Consider the following 19669-nt stretch of genomic DNA (forward strand, 5'->3'; position numbering starts at 1 on the left):
TTTGCACAGTACTGTTTTATGTTGCAATGCAACTATCATTATAAGTTATCCAATCTTATAAGTAACATCAACTATCACTAGTACTGATTTGCCTATTCCCTTCATCCCTTGTGCATTTTGAACAATACTCTGCTTTTTCGGTTGTTGCAATTTTATTTATCCCTTTAAAGATCCAACTTCTGAGTGAGACTTGAGATACCATCAGTAAACTATCAAAGAATAAACATAAGGTGCTTTGGGAAAAAGAGATGCTCACCATTCTTACTAATCATTAGGGGTACAAAAAATTTAGTTCTTCACTTTTCTAAAGATGTTTTTATTTTTATACAATCCTTATTAAACAGGGCAAGATACGGAGATCTTAATCTGTAAGGAAATTATGCATTATAATTTAACACCAAAAACAAAGCATAATATCAAAAATTATACAAGAAAATATTTAAATGACAATGAAAATATTTAAAATAACTAGTGCACTCGAGTACACATAATGGACCAATTTTTTACAAAGTATAATCTCTATCAATTTCCCATTCAAAATTTTCAACCAATTTACAAACCCTAAAAAAGGAGTGAAGGGACAGCTAAAGTGATTAGAGCTCTCTTTTCGATTCAAGGTGATCCTGGTTCGAATCTCATCACCCGCCCTTGTGGCTCTTTTAAAAAAGAAAAATAAATAAATAATAATAATAAAAATAAAAATAAAAATAAAAATAAAAATAAAGTGGGCTGTTAGCCTGTTACCAATCTTTCACTCACCAACCTCGGTGGGTTAGTGGGTTTGTTGACACATCAAAGTTGCACTCTACAGTCTACAGTACACTAGTATTGTATTTCAATTCAAGTTTGGAGCTTTGTTAAAGTCTGCACCTCTTTTTCTTCGTTTTTCCAATAGATTCGCCAAATATACTCCCTCTACTTTGTTAGATTACACTCATAGTAGGGTAACCATGGCTTTACGATTGTTCGCTTCTAAGGCCGCCTCAAGACTTGGGATCTCTGTTCTTCCCAGATCATTTGCTACTGGTATCAATCCCTGATCATTGTTTTTCTCTTAATATATTTATTGATTTACATGTTTTTTTTAGAATTTGACCTTTGGTACATAAGATCTTATCTGGGTTTTTGTTGAAATGCTGTATGTATTCTTGATGTGTTTTGATTGAAGGTTTTTGTTCTGAATCTTGTTTTTGTGTTGATTTGAATTTGTTGTGTTTGGGTTATTGTTTTTAAATTCATTTTGATTAATCTTCATATGTGATTAGTTGGGTAGGATTATGATACCATTGGATTTGATTAAGATGTAAATGTTGAATGTAAAAAAATGAATTTTAGAGTATATGATTTTGCAAATATGAGATGTAACTTTGAGTTCTTTGGTTTATTTGTTGAAGAATTTATCCCAGGTGAAATTGTATAAAGTTTGTATTTTTCTCAAAAAATGGCAGAATAATTAATGGGTTTCGTCGGTTCCTTAGATTTGGAGTTGAAAGGGACGTTTACATTCACTTGTGCTTCTGTTGTGTAGTGTATATGTGTAAGATACATTGTCTTATATTACTCTGTATTCATTATCATGTCATTTTCAATCCAAATTTATGGAGCATATATCCTTTAATTTTTTTTTTTAAATTCACTTGGATTTAAGCTAATATTTTTAGGGTTTTATTGAAGAATAATGTCACTCACAAGATTGTTTTTTCAGATGATAATTGTAGTTAGATGCTAACTATATCAGTTTGGAAAGTGTCCTTTTGTAAGGTGTACTTATTGAGGCTGATTATAATTTCCAGGATACGTTGAAGGGAAAAAAAGTGTGCTTCTTTGTGACAGATTGCTTGGTTTGTCACTATTTGTTCTCGATGTCTGCCCTTTTGATCTTGCCGTGACAAATAGTTGTTCTGTCTAGTTGCCTTGCACGGTAGTGTAGAATATTTGTGCCACACTTAATCCCTTCACCTGTTTCATGCATTGATCATTGTAAGTGAGAATATTTAAAAGCATTCAGGGGTAGAGTGCATTTTTGAAAGCCTCCTTGAACTTTTAGAATATAACTCCACCTTATTGGCATCACTTAAAGTAATACTTTTGGGAGAAAAGAAAAGCCTTTACTGCTATGTGGGTGATATGGTTAGAGCTTTTGCCTATGTGTTAAGAGTTAGTGTGCTGGATGCTTTTTTGCGAGTTGGGATTCTTACTATAAATGAGCTCGTCCAATTTTTGGATGTTAAGTGAAATAACATAAAGTTAAGGAGGTAGGGGGTAGGAGTGGGGGGGTGGGAGGATCAGTGGTAATTTGATACCTTTCTTTTTTGTTAGTGCACTATAAAGTCAATGATAAATATTCAACAATTTGATGATGCCTTACGTGGGTCTGTTTGGCGATTGGATGAATCAATTTGCATACTTGTTCTCCTGCTGTGTAGCTTACTGTTTTAATTAAAAAAGCTAAAGAGTGAATCTTATCATGAATTATGAACTCATATAAATTACTACGTATATAAGTTCTTTGCTGCATATATCTGTTGTCAAGTTACGCACTTTGTAGCAATTATTATGTTTGTGTATGCAAATTGTGTCATTTTTATTTTCATGTTTTCTTATTTCTTTCTTGCATCAAGCTGCTTAGTTAACTGTAGATGTTCTGAAATACTTCCCTATTCTTTGAAGACAAATGCATCCTCAAACCTTCTGCGTGTTTTTCTTTTTTATACATATATATGGATGTGGTGAAAGATGATGGTATTGGCCCATCATATTTTAAGATGACACTTTTATTTCACCTGCAGTTGTTGGGGACTTGAAGTATACTGACTCTCACGAGTGGGTGAAAGTTGAGGGTAATTCAGCGACAGTAGGCATAACAGATCACGCACAAGAACATTTGGGTGATGTCGTATATGTTGAGTTGCCAGAAGAGGGAGCTGCTGTCTCTAAGGGCGAGGCTTTTGGTGCTGTTGAGAGTGTTAAGGCATCTAGTGATGTTAATTCTCCTATATCTGGAAAAGTGACTAAAGTCAATGACGAGGTTGGCGACTCCCCTGGATTGGTCAACTCTAGCCCCTATGAGAAAGGATGGATCATTAAGGTAGAATTGAGCAATTCGGATGAGCTTAACTCCTTGATGGATGCAGACAAATACAGCAAATTCTGCGAGGAAGAAGATGCCAAGCATTAAACTAGACCACATTCAAGCATTGTTTTGAAAGCTTGCTTTGCTTTGGAAACAACTACATAATTGTTCTTGCTGTGATGAAGCTGCTAGGAAAAGAAGCTCCTCACCCCACCACCCCTGCCAGAAAAGTGAAAATAAAAAAAAGTTTGAACCTTTACTCTTCATGTAGCTGAGATCTTTATTCTTTTAGCTAGTATTGGTGATCTCAAATGAATGAATTTTATTGCAAGAACAATTGACCTTTGTGTTTTTGAAAGTATCAATTCATGAGTATTGAAAGTGGGGTTTAAATCTTATTTTTGGGGCAGCATTTTAGCAATGTCATTTGAATATGTGGATTTTTTTAGCAGTATAAACAAGAAGAAAATAAACTAATTAGCAAAAAAACATTTGATTTAAGGATAGATCCAACTCGAGGTGGAATTTGATTTTTTTTTTTTAACTACACGATAACTTGCCAACCCATCTATTGCTTATTTTTTTACTTCTCGATTAATTACTTACTTCCAACCTATAAGTTTTGCACGTGCAAAAACGTAGACATCAATGCGGATGCATAGGATTGAATCGTATCGGTTTAAGAGTACTGGTTTAGCAAATTTGTTCACTTGATAAAAAACAGCACAACGCAAAAAAAAAAAAAAAAAAAAAAAAAGAAAAAAAGATCAATGATTTATGATTCAATGAAACTTGGGACAAAAAACACATGGCAAAACTATTGTAAAATAAAAAAAATCTAATATTCTCTTAAAATACAAATATAGTTGAGCAAGTGCAACTTTCTACTGTGTTTGCTTTTCAAATCTAACTCACAAACCAAGTTCAGTCCGGCAATAATAATATAGAGAGAAGAAAGATTGACCAGCCTTGAAAAAAAAGGGCCTATAACTTTCCTGTATCGCTTCAGCTAACCCTCCTTTAGTAATGGCAAAGCTCAAAGGTATAATTCACAAAACTGTACAACTAGGAGCGACATTGTGCTCGAAGGCCTCGAACATACATTTAGTACACATCCTGATTGAAAGCGGATCTCCTCAAAAAGCATAAAATGAGGAACTATTGAAACAAAATTGAGGCTTATTGGTTGATTCTCGAAGTGATGGATGGTCATATGCACTGTCTTCAAATGCTTTCTCGCTCCTTCCAAATGTATTAGACAGCTCCAGCCAGAGATAATGGGCTTAACCGTTCAAGTATAATATTAAGATTTTATGAAGCAAACAAGTGCAAGGACATAATTGGACTTTTGGCATCAAAACTATTGATCTAGATTTACACGTCGCATTTTGCAGATGAGGTTGGCTGTTGGAAGGTCAAGCTGGGTGCTGGAATCTGACTTGATCAGATCTTTTAGTTGATCTTTAGGGATGGAAAGACATGTCTGAAATGTTGCGAGTGTAGGGGGAATTGGCACTGACAAAGCGGAAAGAACATTTGCCAAATACTCTATATCAACTGAGAGCTGCTGAGCTCCACGATCAGTAATATATTGAATCCCTCGCAATTGTTCTATGTATATAGCAGCTGCACCCTCCGCAACCTTCAAAGGTTTAGGCATAACGAAGTATAAGCAGGCATCATGAACACAAACAGGTATAAAGGGAACATATACAAAATAAATAGGGGAAAAGTGAAGGTGGGGGAATCAAGAATAAAAAACTTCAACAGATAGCTGGAAAAGCAAAAGGTAAGTTGATGTCACCTTAAACATCCATTCAGTAGCGAAGAACTGGGCATCATCTGCATTGGCATCATCACTGGAGATACCTTCTACAAGGGGCTCCAATTGCTGGGGCAAGGTAAGGAGATACTCACCAATACTAGTGATATAGGATTGAGGGTATGAGCTAAAGCTTGGAAGAGGAAAAGCGCTAGTTTCCTCTGCAGATGCCCAGATTGGCATGCGTGACACATCACTGAGACGCTGGCGTACCTTTGATATCAGGACATCATATACAAGCTCATTAACAGTTTCTGCAAATGTGGCAACTCTCTGAGATGCAAGTGGAAGTGCATGGAACCGAGGGTCTTTAGACTGCACAACCATAAGAAGTAGCTTTCTAAAGTTAGTAAGTTTACTATACACCTTAAATAAGACAACATAACATATATACAAAGATTCCCAAGGAAACAAGACAAATCATTTTATTAATACTAACACCTCAATATAGCCCCTAAACAGAGGAAGAACACATAAAACAGCCATGGATGAGGGTCATAGAATTTGTTAGTGATTCAACATTGGTTAAACACCCGTTATCACAACAGCAGTTAAAATTCTCAAAAAGCTTTTCATATGTGATGACCTGATGCCCAAAGACCTCTTTTCATTTGCTACAATCTTTCTCCGTATTTGCCAAAGCAGCTTGACCAAAAAATCTACCTACTCCCTTGCCCCTTTGTATTAAATTTCACATCATTACATACAAAATTAATATCTAAGACAACATTCAAACAGAGATTCGTCAGACGACTAATAAGTTCACATAGATTCTTAAACAACCCCTTCAGCTGCTCTATCCCTGGACCAATTTTACATTAAACTCATAAACCCCAACCCAACCCGCCTCCCCCCCCCCCCCCCCTCTATTTGCACTTTCCTTAGACTACAAAATACTAGAGCATATATTGAGTTGAAAAGAAGAGATAAAACCAAATGAATTGTACTTGCCTGTTCCAAAAGACCAACTAGCTTTCGAGCCTTTTCAGGAGCATCAACTAAACATACAGAAGCCATATCTAGAGCAGCTCTTTCATCTAAATTCACATTCGCATACTCATTGTCAATGGATAATTGTCTCTGATTTTGGTCCACAGAAAATACTGATGCAGGAAGACTAGTACTTAATCTAGAAAGAGTAGCTCTCAGTGAAGCTTCAAAGACTGAGGATCTGCTCGTTAAACAATCAGCAACAGTAAGAATCTGCAAGGCCCCTTGTACCATGGACCATTCTTCCTCGTTTGAAATTAGGTCAGCTTTACGAGGATTATGTGTTACTTCCTTTTTGTCCAATCCAGAGTCCTTCTTTGCAATGTCAAATGTATTATCAACTCCACATACTGCTCTTAATGATTTTAATGTCTCATTAAGCATAGTAATGTACTGCAACATTATGTCATCCAAGGCCACAATTAGCTCATCTGCCTCAGACCCACCAGTAAAATTAATACACCTCTCAACTGCAGCTTCAAGAAGCAAAATGACCTGAGGAATAGACTCCTCCATCCTCCTAACAGTTTCACTCAGTTCTATTCCCTGAGCACCTACTCCACGAGCAACAGCTCCTCTAAGATCTAACTTCCCAATCTCAGAAGCAAGGATAGCACGCTCCATTTGCCCGTATCTATCACACAACGATTTACATATCAATTAGAATTATAAAGCATCAAAGTAATAATTTGCAAATTAGTCAAAGGAACTTGGCATGCACTACTGAGCTACAGCTCAATCAATGGGCAAAAACAGTTCAGAGCAAGATCAAAATGAGTTAATTTAAATTCAAAGTCTTCAACTTACTTCTTTTTAAACGTCTCAAAAGGAGAGTAAATTGCTTTCATTGTATCAAGTAATACTTGCATCGCAGATTCTGAAAAAAGATGTTGGATATTTCTTGCAAAAGTGCTTGTCACGTTATGCAGTTCGATCATTGCATCAAGATGCTTGCTGTGAATCTTTCCTTTGGGCATATCACCAGATAACAAATCCAATGTCCCTGAAGATGTGAAATAGAGAACAAACTTTGTTATTTTAGCTCATCTATATATCTGAAGCACCAACGTCAGGCCAGCTGTAAAATCTACAGTTTTTAAAGTCACCTTAATTAGATTGATTTACAAGACAGTTAGAATGCTAGTAAAGCAAAGAGCAATTATAGCTATCTCACAGAAAACTACCCCAGTTGGCTGAGTGTAAGCATGAGAGGGAAAGTCTTTCTAAATCGAGGCTCCACCAAGACTTCCTAAGTTTGGACATAGTCCTCAGCGCTCTTTTCATCATCCAATACAACTTTATTGGCTAACAATGGCAGTAACAAACTAACAACACAGGACCTATTCATAAAAGACATGTATCTGATACATATGGGGCACACTAAAATGTAATTTATCTCTCCTCGCTAATTGAAAAGAGTAACTAATTGCATCACACAAATAACACACCAGAGCAAAAATCTATCAGCTTGGCGCACTAAGATGCAATTTATCTCACCTTACAAAATAAAACTGGCAACTAATTGTTTTGAATAAACAGCACATCAAAACTAAAATCTATCATATTTATTAAGTCATGAATTTTCTGTTCCTGCTATTATACCCAAAGGTTGAAACTTAATACTTTCAGTATTTGTAGAGTAGCAATTCCACTTGCCAGGTAAAATCATAACCTATACGTAGACATGCAAAAAAAGCAGAATTTGGGGGTGACACGATCCTGCACCTTTTCAATTACTCCTTCCATCCTAAAAGAAAACAGATTTTCTACAGCTAGTATGTCACACTGTCAAATTTCATTGTCTTCAAGAACATAAATAGAAATAAGTTAACAATAATTATAGTTTAATAAAGTAGATATAATATCAACAGACCTGTTAAAATACTTTTCTAAATTCATAGTTTCAAAATATTTTATGTTAGAACAGAAGAAAAAAAAAAATGCCAAAGTATGCCCTTAAAACTAGATGACAGAAAAAATGCCAATAGACCTTATTTTATGGAACAATGGGAGCATATAAAATAAAGTTTTAGGGATGTTTATTCAACCTTTAGCTAATGCTTTTGTTTCAGAAACAGCATCTCCAGTTGCAAGATTGATGCGGGAAATGAAGCTTGAATTAATAGCCAACATTGTCTCAATTAACAGCTTTGGTACCAGTGTTGTATAATCATCAGGAAAGGCAATTGCACACCTGAAAAATAACATGTGAGTAACTTCTATGAAGCAAAATAAATGACAAGCCAAATTGCCAAAATAATAAACACAAATTCACTAAGATTGCCTGCTAAAACCTCAGCTTTAGCTTTGGACAGGATTAAAAGATGAAGTGTGAAAATTTAGGAAGAAGATGAAGATTGACTGCTTAACATCTGGAAAACAGCAATAATAGAAGACAGTTACAAACATCCTAGAGGCTTGTTCTCTCCAAGCAGGTAAAAGAAAACCCTACAATAAAATTTTAAAAATATTCAGCATGCTTTTCCTCTCTATAATATGCTCTATCAATAGAGTTACTACCTTAAGTGACTACCTATCTTATTAGTAAAGTCAATAATAACTCAATTATTATGCTACTACATAAAGTACCCTACTACCCTCCCCGTAGATCGATGCTTAGCGGTGTTTGATCTTCATCAATCTTGTGGGAAATTCATTCCAAGAAACTTAAAGACCTAGCCATAAGCAGCTGGAGAAAATTACTATTGGAGAGTAAAATTTAAAAAAAAAATGTAAAAAAAATATTAACTCTAAGATTCATATGAAAGCAAGGAAAACTTCACAAAAGAGGACAAAAGTATGAAAGCAAAGAATTTTGGCCTAGCATGCTTTTTAGGGAAAAGGCAACTGCGAAAGGGACACAACAAGAAAATTGTGACTTTACCATTTCCATTCTTGCTCAAGATAGAGTTGCAGTTCATCGTAAAAGCTTGGCAACCATTTGGAGAAAGAAAGGCCAGAATGATTTGATTGGAATTCATTATTAGCTTGCCTTTGCCCATCATTTTTTTCAGTTGCCAACTTATTGATTCGCTGTTTGGATTCAAATTCATCCCAAAGTGTTTTTATCGATTTGAGGTGAACCTTTGTATAGTACACTTCTAGGGACTGGAATCTACCAATTCTCACAAGAATTCCTCGCATCTCCTGAGCAACTTCAATCTGTATAGTAAGAACAAAGGAGTTTATGAGACACAAGGAGAATAATAGGAGCAGACAATGCAAAACACATATAAATACATTACTTTACGATTTGACAGGGCATCTGTCAATCGAGGCTGCACCATCGCGTCCAGTCTATCCTCTAAGACCTCAAGTTGCTTCCTCACATTAGCAAATTCAGCAACCTAAAAGTATAGCACCGAAAAAATAATCTTAAGGCCAGCATAAATAGAACATATTTACGACTAGTAGAAAGCAGCTAAACATCATACCTCCCCTACTGCAGACAGGCAATGCCTCATGCTGGCTAACGTTTCAGCAGCTCGTGAAAGATCACCACTCGCGAAAACATCCTCCACAGTTGAGCTCAATTGGGTCAACCCAGCAGCATCCTATATAGCACACCAAACTTGCCTCGTTAAGGACTTGGCCTCTTCTCAGCCACATCAACTAGATCATAAAGTACAAAGTTTTAAAAGAAAAAAAATTATATATAACCTGCAATGTCTTGTATGCAGCTTCCATCCTATGTTTGACAGTGTCAACTTTTGCAAGAGCTGCAATAGAGTCAGCAGCGGAGCCTTCAGCCTGAACAGAGTTAAGACAAAGTAATAAAAGAGCTCTTATTGAGCAACAATTCTATGAAAGAACAAGAGACACATGTAGCCACAGCCCTTCAAGTAATTAGCAACACCTATGCGATCAATCCCAAAATAACTCATCAACTCAAACACTATTTGACATTTTATAGTAGAGATGATCCGCTTACTTTCAATAGTGCATTTAATTCTCAAGATTATACGTCGAAGTGAGCAAGACTAGGCAATAAAACCCTCTACTGGGACAAACAAAAGTTACTTTGCAGTTAATAACTAAGCTGGACTACATTACACTATTAGGGAATAAACAGCTTCCCAAATTATTAACAAACTAATTTTTGGTTGGTTAACTTATGAAAGTATAAATCAAGCCAAATCTAACAAGGCTTTTTAGTTTTTACCCCCTAATTTGGTAAAGAGAATTGTTGGAGACCTTGGAGTAACAGAGGTAGTTTCTAATATAAAAGTCCCAAACTATTCCTTTCAGTTCAATGGTAATAGATAAACTTTTTACCCTCAAATTTGGGACAACAACGACGACAACAAAAGGGCCATTATGACCAAAATTATTACACGCTAGAGTCAGTTCCATAATTCCTAGAATCAGTCAAAGGTACAAACTTCAAAACCTTCTGAACTGAACTCAGCTTAGCAGGCTGTTGCTTCAGCATCTAAAAAAATCTAACATCTAGTACATGCTAATATGCTATAACACACTGAAATCCTCAGTTATCAAAATATGTTTGCCAAAGTATAGTTTCACACTTTTAAGGTAAATTGCTGGTTAAATTGGACCGAAAGACAATACTAGCTTATCAGGAAATAAATTCCACCTCTTGATTCTTTCAAAGAAGTGCCATTTGCATTGAATTGTGGACAGCAGCCCTTATCTCTTCATTTATTAACTGTCTATACTATGTTTTAATCAGATCACTGCACTTCCATTAAATTTTTAGTCACTGCAATTGTGTGCCTTATGGAAGCTGTCAAACATTAGTTTATCAGTTTAGATTCTGTATTTCAGAGGCACAGTCGCAAATCTTAGTTTGGGCTGGTAGGGTCCCAACCTCCCTTGATTTTCTTGGGTCATTAGATATACAATATTTATGTTGGTCTAAAGTCTAAATTATGCATCAAAATATTGCTCTTGCATAATGGTTAAATGTTCAATTTTTGTACTAGAAGTTTAGAAAGTGTAGCTGTTGTTATCTATGATGGCAACTTCACTTGCATGATTATTCATACCTTACATTTCAACTATATTGCTTTGTAAATGGAAATACATGGCATACACTAATCTCATAACTACAAGACTATATTGATTTCTAATTTCACCTTCATTCAAATGGTCTCACTAGAGCAACACCTATTCGACACGATCCGTAAACACCCTAGCTAATTGCACACTACGTCTAGCACAAATTCATCTTAATTTTTCACCATTACTAGGATCAAGTAATTCACCACATTCTCATATCATCAAAAATACAACAAAATATACTAAATTTGACAGCATAACTTCCAATTCCACAATTCCGCAAATATCCATAATTAGTCACTAATTAAAATATGCAGTAACACAAACTTTCAGTCAAATAGCCTCAAATTTCTTGATTAACAGACAAAATCAAACCAAAAAAAAAAATCAAATTAAATCAAACCTGCTTGATCTTGGTAAGGATGGTGGAGATGGAAGAGCGGAGAGAAACGGCGTCGTCGCGAATACGGATAACGTCACGAGTGGCGCGTGGAACACGGAGAATGGAGGCAGAACTTTGTTCTTCAAGAGAAGCGGAGATCTCTTCAGACATCAACTGAAGCTTCATTTCCAGATCTGCTAAGTGATTCTCCAACACATCTTGCGGATGACGCGCTTTCACGGCGTTGTTTATCCATTTTTTGGCGTCGAATTTCTCGTCGGAGAATGCTCCCAAATCTACCATCATTTTTCCAGAATTTTGATGAATTGATCGATTGATTGATAAAGTGAGAGGATGATCAAGAAATGTGGAAATGTAGGTTGATGAATGAGTGTGAGTTCATCTGAATCAGAGGTTTTTGAGCTGGCTAAAAATGGAGGTTTTGAAGAAGAAATACAGTGGAGTAATAATAACAGGAGAAAGATGGAGGAGATCTAACCATTTTAGTTTTTGGTAAGAAACGAAAAGGAAAAGGACTTTAGTTTGAGAAAACTAGAAACGGCCCAAGTCGCACGGAACGGGGAGTCGGGGGACTAGTCCATATGCCATATGGTTGTCGAATGATCACGTTGTTTAGAGTTTTGAGTTCGGCTAAATGATTAACATAGTAACATTTAAGAGATCTAGTTATGGTGTAATGAAGTAAGGATTAAAAGTATATTTTGTTCACCTTGTTTTTACATATTTTAAGTATAATAAATCCAGATATTCAGGAAAAATAAGTTCTAATAAAGGTTACTCTAGTATAAATTACAACTAAAATAAGTTTTAATAAGCTTAGGTAAGTTCAGATAAGTGAAAATCAGGTGAATTGAATACACCCTATTACCCTAATAATATTGTCATTAACTTAATTTTACTTGAGAGCACTAGGCTAGCTAGCCAACTGGAAGGCAGGTAGCAATTAAGGTTTTATGATATTAATCTTAATTCACATTTGTCTCACTATTTAAGTCGATGCTGATACCAAAATAAATACTTTTATAGTTAATACTTGTAACGGTTACAAACTTACAAAGCTCAATATCTATAGAAACACATATTTAAAACATGGACAAATGTCAACAATAATAAATTTAAAATTTATGTTTTTCCTATCATTTACTTACGGAAAATATGTTAATAAGCAAGTAACACATTGAAAGCTCACAAAAATTTGTAGGAATTTAAGTATGCGTTTGAATTTTTGTTATGTGATTGTGTCGCTTCTGCTGTAGCGTTAGTTCTGTCAAATGTAGGTATACAACTCAATGTTCAATTGTGCTATAATTCCTAGTGCAATCTATGTCATGGCATCTATTTATAGATCAATTCTCTTGTTTAAGAAGCTTAATTACTCGGATCGTCTATGTATGTATATCTTGATTTGTTTTCATATAAGGCTTTGATCTGTTTCTAAGAAGGTTAGACTTGTAAAGGATAATGATGCCTATATCAACAATATCATTATTAGTTATTGTTTATACTCTGTATTAATTGTGTAATCCTTCAATTTACTCCTTTAGGTTGATAATCAAAGATATCCTTAACTCTTAGCTAATGTAGCTAATCAAATATTCAAATATATCTAGTCGTATTCTATTGCTTATTCATGTACATGTACTAGGATCACATCAATATAATTTAAGTTTTTCAACATTTTCTTTCTCATAACTTTATCCTAACTAAGTAACTAATACTCGATTGCTTTCGACTTTTCGAGGCAAAGAGACAACAAAAATCTATGCAAAGAGTGAAAATGCTTATGGTAGCCAAAATTTGGAAACTAAGGTCCAAACATGTGTACCTTATTAATCCTCTACATTATCCCAAAAATAACTTACTTTGTGGCTCTGCTTCTATATAGCTTCCAATTACAAAACTTACAACAAAACCCCATAATCCGAAGAATAACAACCAACCCAACTAACCAAAAATATTGAAGTATTCTCCAACACACAATAAAGAGTGAAGATTGAAAAAAACCATGAGCAATGATTCCTTAGATAAGCTAGTCATCTTCTTAGCCAAAAGAGATGGCATAGACAAGCTAGTCAAGACATACCAATATGTCTCCAAGTTAGCCCATTGGCACCTCGAGGCAACGCAGCCCGAGTTGGCCCAACGGTTCAAGCTATGGGAGGTGGCTGCGGGCATGAGTCGGAAGGCCTTTCGGAGTGGCCGGTCCTTGACAGGGCTCAACACCATCCGGAGGAACCCGGGCCCAACCCGTGGGCTCCAGACCTTGGCCGTGCTAGGGAATGCAGGGGAAATGGTTTACTTCTTTTTCGACCACTTTACTTGGTTGTCAAGGCTTGGAGTGTTGGATGCAAAGTTGGCTAAGAAAATGAGCTTCATTTCAGCCTTTGGTGAGTCAGTTGGTTATGTTTTTTTCATAATATCAGACTTCATTCTCATGCATGAAGGGTTGAAGAAGGAAAAACTGCTACTTAAGGGTTTGGATGAGGGTGAAAAGAAGGAAGAGGAGGTGAAGGAAGGGGTGGGGAAAATAAGGGGGGATCGAGTGATGAGGTTGATGGCGGTGGCAGCAAATGTGGCGGATTTGGTCATTGCGGTGGCGGAGATTGAGCCAAACCCGTTTTGCTGTCATGCTGTGACGTTGGGGATTAGTGGTCTTGTCTCTGCATGGGCTGGTTGGTATAGAAATTGGCCTTCTTGAAGAATATAGAGTTTTTTTTTTTTGGGTTTACATGTAATTAATTGAGATACTTTTTAATGTTTTAAATACTCTGATGCTAGAGAAAATACTGCAATAAGTGCATGAGTTTTTTCATCTTGGAACTTAATCAAAGGTATAGTTATGTAACTAATCTGGACATGGTTGTGAACATGTGCTTATGATTGAACATTTCAAAAGGTTAATTAACTGTCACAAATGCAAGAAAGATCAAGTAAAAACAATAATACACCTGAAAGGTTGAAACTGAAATGAATAAGCACGAAAAATAAGCCTAAACAAAAGATAGTATCAAAATACTAACCAATATTTATTTATATTAGTATAAAATATAATGTAACGAAGTAATTGCTACGCTGCACCGGGAGTCATGGACTCTGGGGTACTTTTTAATGTGGAGCCTCTTGGCTCAAAGAAGGGCACCACACGTCCACATCCCTCCTAGTTAGAGACTAAGTGGTCTAAGAGATCAGGATCAAGAGTTCAGAAACATAGCTCCATCGCCTCACAAAAAGACAGTTACCCAAAAAAATTAAGATAGGTAGTAGCCAATTGTTGAGGAAAGGAAGTGGTGGTTCGAGGCCATAAAATAATATGAAGTATCTAGCTGGGTAAAGTTGTATGATATTATTGATATGAATATACAGAGTTATAGGAAGCACAAGAAAACAATTGCTCCAAATCTATAGTCTTCATCATAAATGTAACCCAGGACACTGACTAGGAAAACAAGAAGTGGGCGGAACCCTAAGACAGGGATCCAATACGAGCCTACTGTGAACCAGACCAAAAGAAAAAAAAGAGAGAAGGGGGTGGGGGACTAACAAACTAACTATGAATGACAACAGGGCTCACTTGTGCCTCATTTAGAAGTCGCGTTTTCTTTGAATACAAGCTCAGAAGCATGAACAGGTGGTGATAAAGATGGCAATGTAGCTATTGTGTTCAGATTGGTTCCACTTGGTACCTTGGCAGGGTAAACTTCCATTATTTCTTCACTCCTCTCATTTAAATAGACAACATCCTGCATGGTCAGCTGATGATATTCAACAACCTCGCGTAAGAAGCGATTCTCACGAGCATAGAAAGCATTCTCTTGAGCCAACCGAGCCTTCTCTGCCAAAAGAGATTCCAATTGGAGTCGTATCTGTAATGTAAATCCAAAAGTCAAATAATCTGACTGATAATCATGTAGGAAGATACTTTGATTGTATGGGTATAAGTTCAGAAGTGCACCAATTCATCATCTTCTGGGTTGTCTCCATTCTCCAAACTCTCTCGAAGAATCCTGTTTTCTTCCTCTAGCTGAGCACACCGCTCCTTGGCAAATGCAAGGTCAGCTTTGAAAGTCTTTAGCTCTCTAAGAAGCAACTTTGTTTTGGCAGCCATGGCCATAGCAACCTGAATGCACCAAAAACGTATCCATCATAATTAATCCATAAACGCAAGCAATCCAGTAAGAACTGAAGGATAGAGCATATGACACATGACATAACTTTAAGTTAGTACTAAAGGACTAAAACATAAGATATGAGACATCATACTTACAAAGTATATATAATTATATATACTAATTAGAGTTTATAAAAGCCTCCTGCCTTCCTTTATCCAAATCTAAGGGTAAATGAAATCCAATAAAAAAAAATGAGAAGTGCAGCACAGCATTTAAGAGAGTTCTAGAGAGACAGAACATAGCAAATCCCTTAATATTAGTTATTTACTATATGACCAGTGATCAAAAAGTGGCCACCTTACGTCGCGAGATGCCTGCAATTGGATGTTCAACTCAGTTTGAGCCACTGAGGACACATGGTTCTGTGTTCCAGACGGCTCCTTTACAGGTCCAGCATCTGTGGGCTGTTGGTTGAAGTCAGGGGCTGATTTTTTCCTGGCATATCTTCGATTTCGAGTGTCTTGGATAATGTCTGCAGTGCGGTTCTCCACAATGTTAAGCCCTTCCTGAACATTAGCGCAGTACATACATCAGTAGTATAATTATTGCTCAATATATACAATTGCAAGCAACATGCAAAAATGATACCTTAGAAGCAAATTTAGTAACCAAGGGGTAAAAAGCATTTAAAAACCTATCATAAAACCATAAAAGATTTGGGGGGGGGGGGGGGGGTAAATACTCTTGTCTCATTACTCAGTAGAAATTTCTAAGTCTGCTACAAACAAACAATATCAGTCTTTTAAAGTGCCTCACCAGTTCCATCCTCAATAGAATCCTAATAGATCAGAGCACACTTGTAACAGAGAGATATTCTGATTATGTGATAAGTATATTGTGCAGTTCATATTGTAAACAACATATAGCTCAATTGCCAGCAGAGTAGGTTCCTCACATGAGCATCTGTATTCTGTAGTTCAGTTTACCAGAGGGGTTCTTCAACCGACACGCCCACTACAACCATTCATTAACTGACTTAACTCACCAGTAACCAGTTACCACCATCAAGACCAGGCATCAGTTTCTTTCTTGTAAACTGTGTTTGTGTTTTTAAATAATTACAATTTTATGCAGTGCGGGTTCTCTCATGGTAGCTACAGTTGATAGCAATTCTTTCTACTTTTATAGCCAGGGCAAGCTCTCCCCCAAATTTATCCATCATAAAAGATCACACATATTAGATGGCTATGGGCCGTAAATGGACCTTTCATAGCAATCTGCAGCAAAAAAATGCTCATAAAAGACCTTTCAGATAATCCAATTACGTAACCTTAATGAATATCAACAGCATAACGGGATTTGCATAAAGAAGAATGGCACAGGAAGTTCTCCTCAAGGATTCAATCTATTGAGATAAAATCCAAGGATATAATAACACTAAGTGTCTAAGCCACACGAGGATTGGTAAAAAAAAAGCCTAAAACATAGCACAAAATGGAGCAAATTCACTGCTGAGTGCTTTATATAATACTTTTAACATTATGGTAATATTACATCAATCTTACCTCTAAGGCATTGCCAAGATAATTAAACGAAGAAGCAATAGCACCAAATCCCTTCCGTAACACAGCTTTATCTGGTTTTTTGCGGCCTTGCTCGGGTTGAAATTGACGGCCATCCTGCAATCAGAGCGCTTAAATAATGAAAGTACTATCAGAATGGTATATCAACGCAGCAGCAAACGTTAAAAAAAAAAGGGAATTATAACGTCTGGCACCTGACCATTTATATAAGATTCGAGATCAAGCAGCAAAATACTCATTTATGGGTATTTATATTTTACATAAAAATCTTTTCTATCCCTGCTTTTCCTCACAGTTCAAACTATCATTCCAGGATTATTGTCCTCCTCTCGAGTGCGTTTACACAGGATTACTTCTTTTCCTTACTGCTCCGCGGGGATAAGTAATTAAAAGGGTTGTAAAGAAGATAAATTGAGAACAAAATGTTTATCATGGTCCAGTCCAAAATCAAAACAAGCCATTCTCACCTGCTGTCCGAAAGCAACATTATCTTCGTACCTACGAGCTGCCCTAGGGACTTCAGCTTGTTCAGGTGGAACGTCATCATCAAGGACCGCTTTAGCCTTCCGAGCCACTGAGCCCCAGAATCCTTGAAACTCATTCAAGTTTCTCATTGAATAGGTGCTTCTGCATCAACCAATAGACAAATGCCGCGACTATAAGTGTGTAATACCGCAAAGTCAGAGGTGCAAGGAAATATATCTACACCACAACACCCAACACTGAATGCCATTGTAATAACTAATAAGCGATCTCGATACATGTTAATCTCCTCCAAATTGTGTCTTTAATATTGCAATTGATAGAAATGCAAACCTTTCTTCCAACACCCAAAGACTACAAAAGATAGTCAGATAGGTTTGTACACTCTGGCTATCGTACTCCGCACCAGTATGAGTTGATCATGCAAGATTTAAGCTTTGTATATTTCATCATTCTTTAATTACACTTATCATTTGAATTTTAGTCCAATACCAGACATTTTCGGTTATACTAACTCCTTAATTTTATACTCCGTATTAAAGAAATATCAAACAAGACAAATTCTGTGAAATGATGCCCTAATACTAAACTAGGGTTCCCATCTGATAAAACCCAGCTTATTAAATTTTAAAATAAAAAAAATTCATCATCAAATCAAATTTATTGTTCACTTACTTCCCTCAGAATACTATAGAAAGTTCAAACTAGGTCCAATCCAAGTATAAATATGAAAAAATTTGCCCTAAAAAGTTTAATTGAAAAAATCGCTAAAAAAAAAATTGGGGACACTGAAAATGAAAATTACCTGAAATCAGAAAATTGAATTGAAGTCAACGATATAGAATAGGGATTTACGTTCTTCAGTGATGAGATCTCAAGCTTCGTCAAAGGAGAAAGAAAAGTGTGGATTAATTTCAGAAGAGCGACGAATTCGTGAAGTTTGCCGATAAGACAAAGGGAGGAAGATGAGGTGTTGTGGACTTTGTGGGGTTGTCGGTGTCAAGAAATCAGCGAAGTGTTTGCAACATTTTTACTAGTCTTCCTTAACCCTGATTTAGTTGTCGTCGTTAAACTTGATTAGTTTACACTAGTTTAAGATACTAAGGGGTCGTTTGGTTGACAAGGGAAATAACTTCCCATAGGAATTGACAAATTATGGGAATTAACTTCCCACATTAGAAATCCCATGAATTGTTGAAAGTTGTTTGTTATTCATGGAGGAATTTGCAAATCATGGGAATTTCAAGTTACCAAGGGGGTACTTGGTAATTTAATTCCCATGTTTTGTGGGAATTGGAAATTCCCATGAATTTGAAATTCCCACATTTTTTATGTTTTTTGGTCAACCAAACAAAACCTCAATATCCAAATTCCCATGAATTTCTATTTCCCCCATTTCTTTTGTGCAACCAAACGACCCCTAAAATGACTAAATTTTAGATAGTGAGGGTATGATTGTCGTGATTTGAAGAACATTAATCATGAATTATTGATATCATTTCAACTTTTTAGGAAGTACGAAGTATCTATAACAAATTAAATGGATTAGGATGATAATTGATAAGTGATGCAATAGTAATGTTAAGCATGGTGTATTTACCATTTAAACATCTTTGTAGCAACTAGCAATGAAGGAGCATGAATTGGTTTGTGACTTTGTGTGTATCAAATTTTCTTGTTGCTAGCTAAAGTTTGTAAAACCAAAAAAAAAAATTACTTAAATGTAGCAGACTAATAGTACAGGGCTCTTTTCTTAAAGAGTCTAAATTTTAAACAATGGTTTAGAAAACTCGTATGTTTTGGACAAATAATGAGAAAATTATTATTTCTCTCACACTATTATGCATCTTAGATTAATATACCTATGAGCTTTCGGAAAAAAAAAAAAAAGAAAAAGTTAGTGATACAATATTAATTGAAATTGTTAGTGAGGTAAGTAAAGATGTTATAAGCATATTAGAACAATTACTTCTTGACATGTAACTCTTTGTAGCAATAAAGTAGCTTAGATTTGGTCTTTATGTATCATATTTCTTATTGGTAGCTAAAGTTTGTAAAACAAAAAAACAATTACTTGAAGGAGTGCAATCGCCTAGGGCCCTTATTTTAAAAAATCTAAAATTTAAAAATTATCTTAAAAAAACCGTTTGTCTTGGGCAAATAACAAGACTATAGTACTCTTTCTCA

The 19669-nt window shown here is 35.9% G+C and overlaps 4 protein-coding genes across 4 annotated transcripts; 2 read left to right on the plus strand and 2 right to left on the minus strand.

The window, feature by feature from the left end:
- The first annotated feature begins 838 nt into the window (after nucleotides 1-838).
- On the plus strand, nucleotides 839-3494 carry LOC145592638 (glycine cleavage system H protein 2, mitochondrial-like). Its single transcript, XM_081649144.1, has 2 exons — nucleotides 839-1026; nucleotides 2790-3494. The coding sequence occupies exons 1-2, from the start codon at nucleotides 951-953 to the stop codon at nucleotides 3176-3178; spliced, it is 465 nt and encodes a 154-aa protein (XP_081505270.1). The 5' UTR covers nucleotides 839-950; the 3' UTR covers nucleotides 3179-3494.
- Nucleotides 3495-3859: 365 nt separating this feature from the next.
- On the minus strand, nucleotides 3860-11821 carry LOC145592639 (conserved oligomeric Golgi complex subunit 7-like). The gene is made up of 10 exons (XM_081649145.1): nucleotides 11308-11821; nucleotides 9546-9635; nucleotides 9320-9439; nucleotides 9131-9232; nucleotides 8770-9047; nucleotides 7934-8079; nucleotides 6693-6888; nucleotides 5847-6519; nucleotides 4878-5210; nucleotides 3860-4715 (listed from the first exon to the last, which is right to left on the minus strand). Exons 1-10 carry the CDS (start codon nucleotides 11590-11592, stop codon nucleotides 4434-4436), a joined length of 2505 nt encoding a protein of 834 aa, XP_081505271.1. The 5' UTR covers nucleotides 11593-11821; the 3' UTR covers nucleotides 3860-4433.
- Nucleotides 11822-13212: 1391 nt separating this feature from the next.
- On the plus strand, nucleotides 13213-14156 carry LOC145592641 (peroxisomal membrane protein 11-4-like). The gene has a single exon (XM_081649146.1). It carries the CDS (start codon nucleotides 13313-13315, stop codon nucleotides 14003-14005), a length of 693 nt encoding a protein of 230 aa, XP_081505272.1. The 5' UTR covers nucleotides 13213-13312; the 3' UTR covers nucleotides 14006-14156.
- A 475-nt stretch (nucleotides 14157-14631) lies between these two features.
- On the minus strand, nucleotides 14632-18503 carry LOC145592642 (uncharacterized). Its single transcript, XM_081649147.1, has 6 exons — nucleotides 18288-18503; nucleotides 17467-17626; nucleotides 16982-17095; nucleotides 15779-15982; nucleotides 15260-15424; nucleotides 14632-15170 (listed from the first exon to the last, which is right to left on the minus strand). The coding sequence occupies exons 2-6, from the start codon at nucleotides 17611-17613 to the stop codon at nucleotides 14886-14888; spliced, it is 915 nt and encodes a 304-aa protein (XP_081505273.1). The 5' UTR covers nucleotides 17614-17626; nucleotides 18288-18503; the 3' UTR covers nucleotides 14632-14885.
- Nucleotides 18504-19669: the final 1166 nt, after the last annotated feature.

Source organism: Chenopodium album, chromosome 18 (genome assembly GCF_948465745.1).
Source record: "Chenopodium album chromosome 18, dcCheAlbu1.1, whole genome shotgun sequence".
Classification (NCBI taxonomy): Eukaryota; Viridiplantae; Streptophyta; class Magnoliopsida; order Caryophyllales; family Amaranthaceae; genus Chenopodium; species Chenopodium album.

Coding starts and splice junctions, on each gene's coding strand:
- LOC145592638 (XM_081649144.1), top strand. CDS start 951: ATGGCTTTACGATTGTTCGCTTCTAAGGCCGCCTCAAGACTTGGGATC. Junction 1,027..2,789: donor TCCCAGATCATTTGCTACTG/GTATCAATCCCT, acceptor TTTCACCTGCAG/TTGTTGGGGACTTGAAGTAT.
- LOC145592639 (XM_081649145.1), bottom strand. CDS start 11,592: ATGATGGTAGATTTGGGAGCATTCTCCGACGAGAAATTCGACGCCAAA. Junction 8,080..8,769: donor CTTGAGCAAGAATGGAAATG/GTAAAGTCACAA, acceptor GTTATTTTTCAG/GTGTGCAATTGCCTTTCCTG. Junction 6,520..6,692: donor TTTGAGACGTTTAAAAAGAA/GTAAGTTGAAGA, acceptor GTTGTGTGATAG/ATACGGGCAAATGGAGCGTG.
- LOC145592641 (XM_081649146.1), top strand. CDS start 13,313: ATGAGCAATGATTCCTTAGATAAGCTAGTCATCTTCTTAGCCAAAAGA.
- LOC145592642 (XM_081649147.1), bottom strand. CDS start 17,613: ATGAGAAACTTGAATGAGTTTCAAGGATTCTGGGGCTCAGTGGCTCGG. Junction 17,096..17,466: donor ATGTTGCTTTCGGACAGCAG/GTGAGAATGGCT, acceptor CTCTGATTGCAG/GATGGCCGTCAATTTCAACC. Junction 15,171..15,259: donor ACCCAGAAGATGATGAATTG/GTGCACTTCTGA, acceptor TTTACATTACAG/ATACGACTCCAATTGGAATC.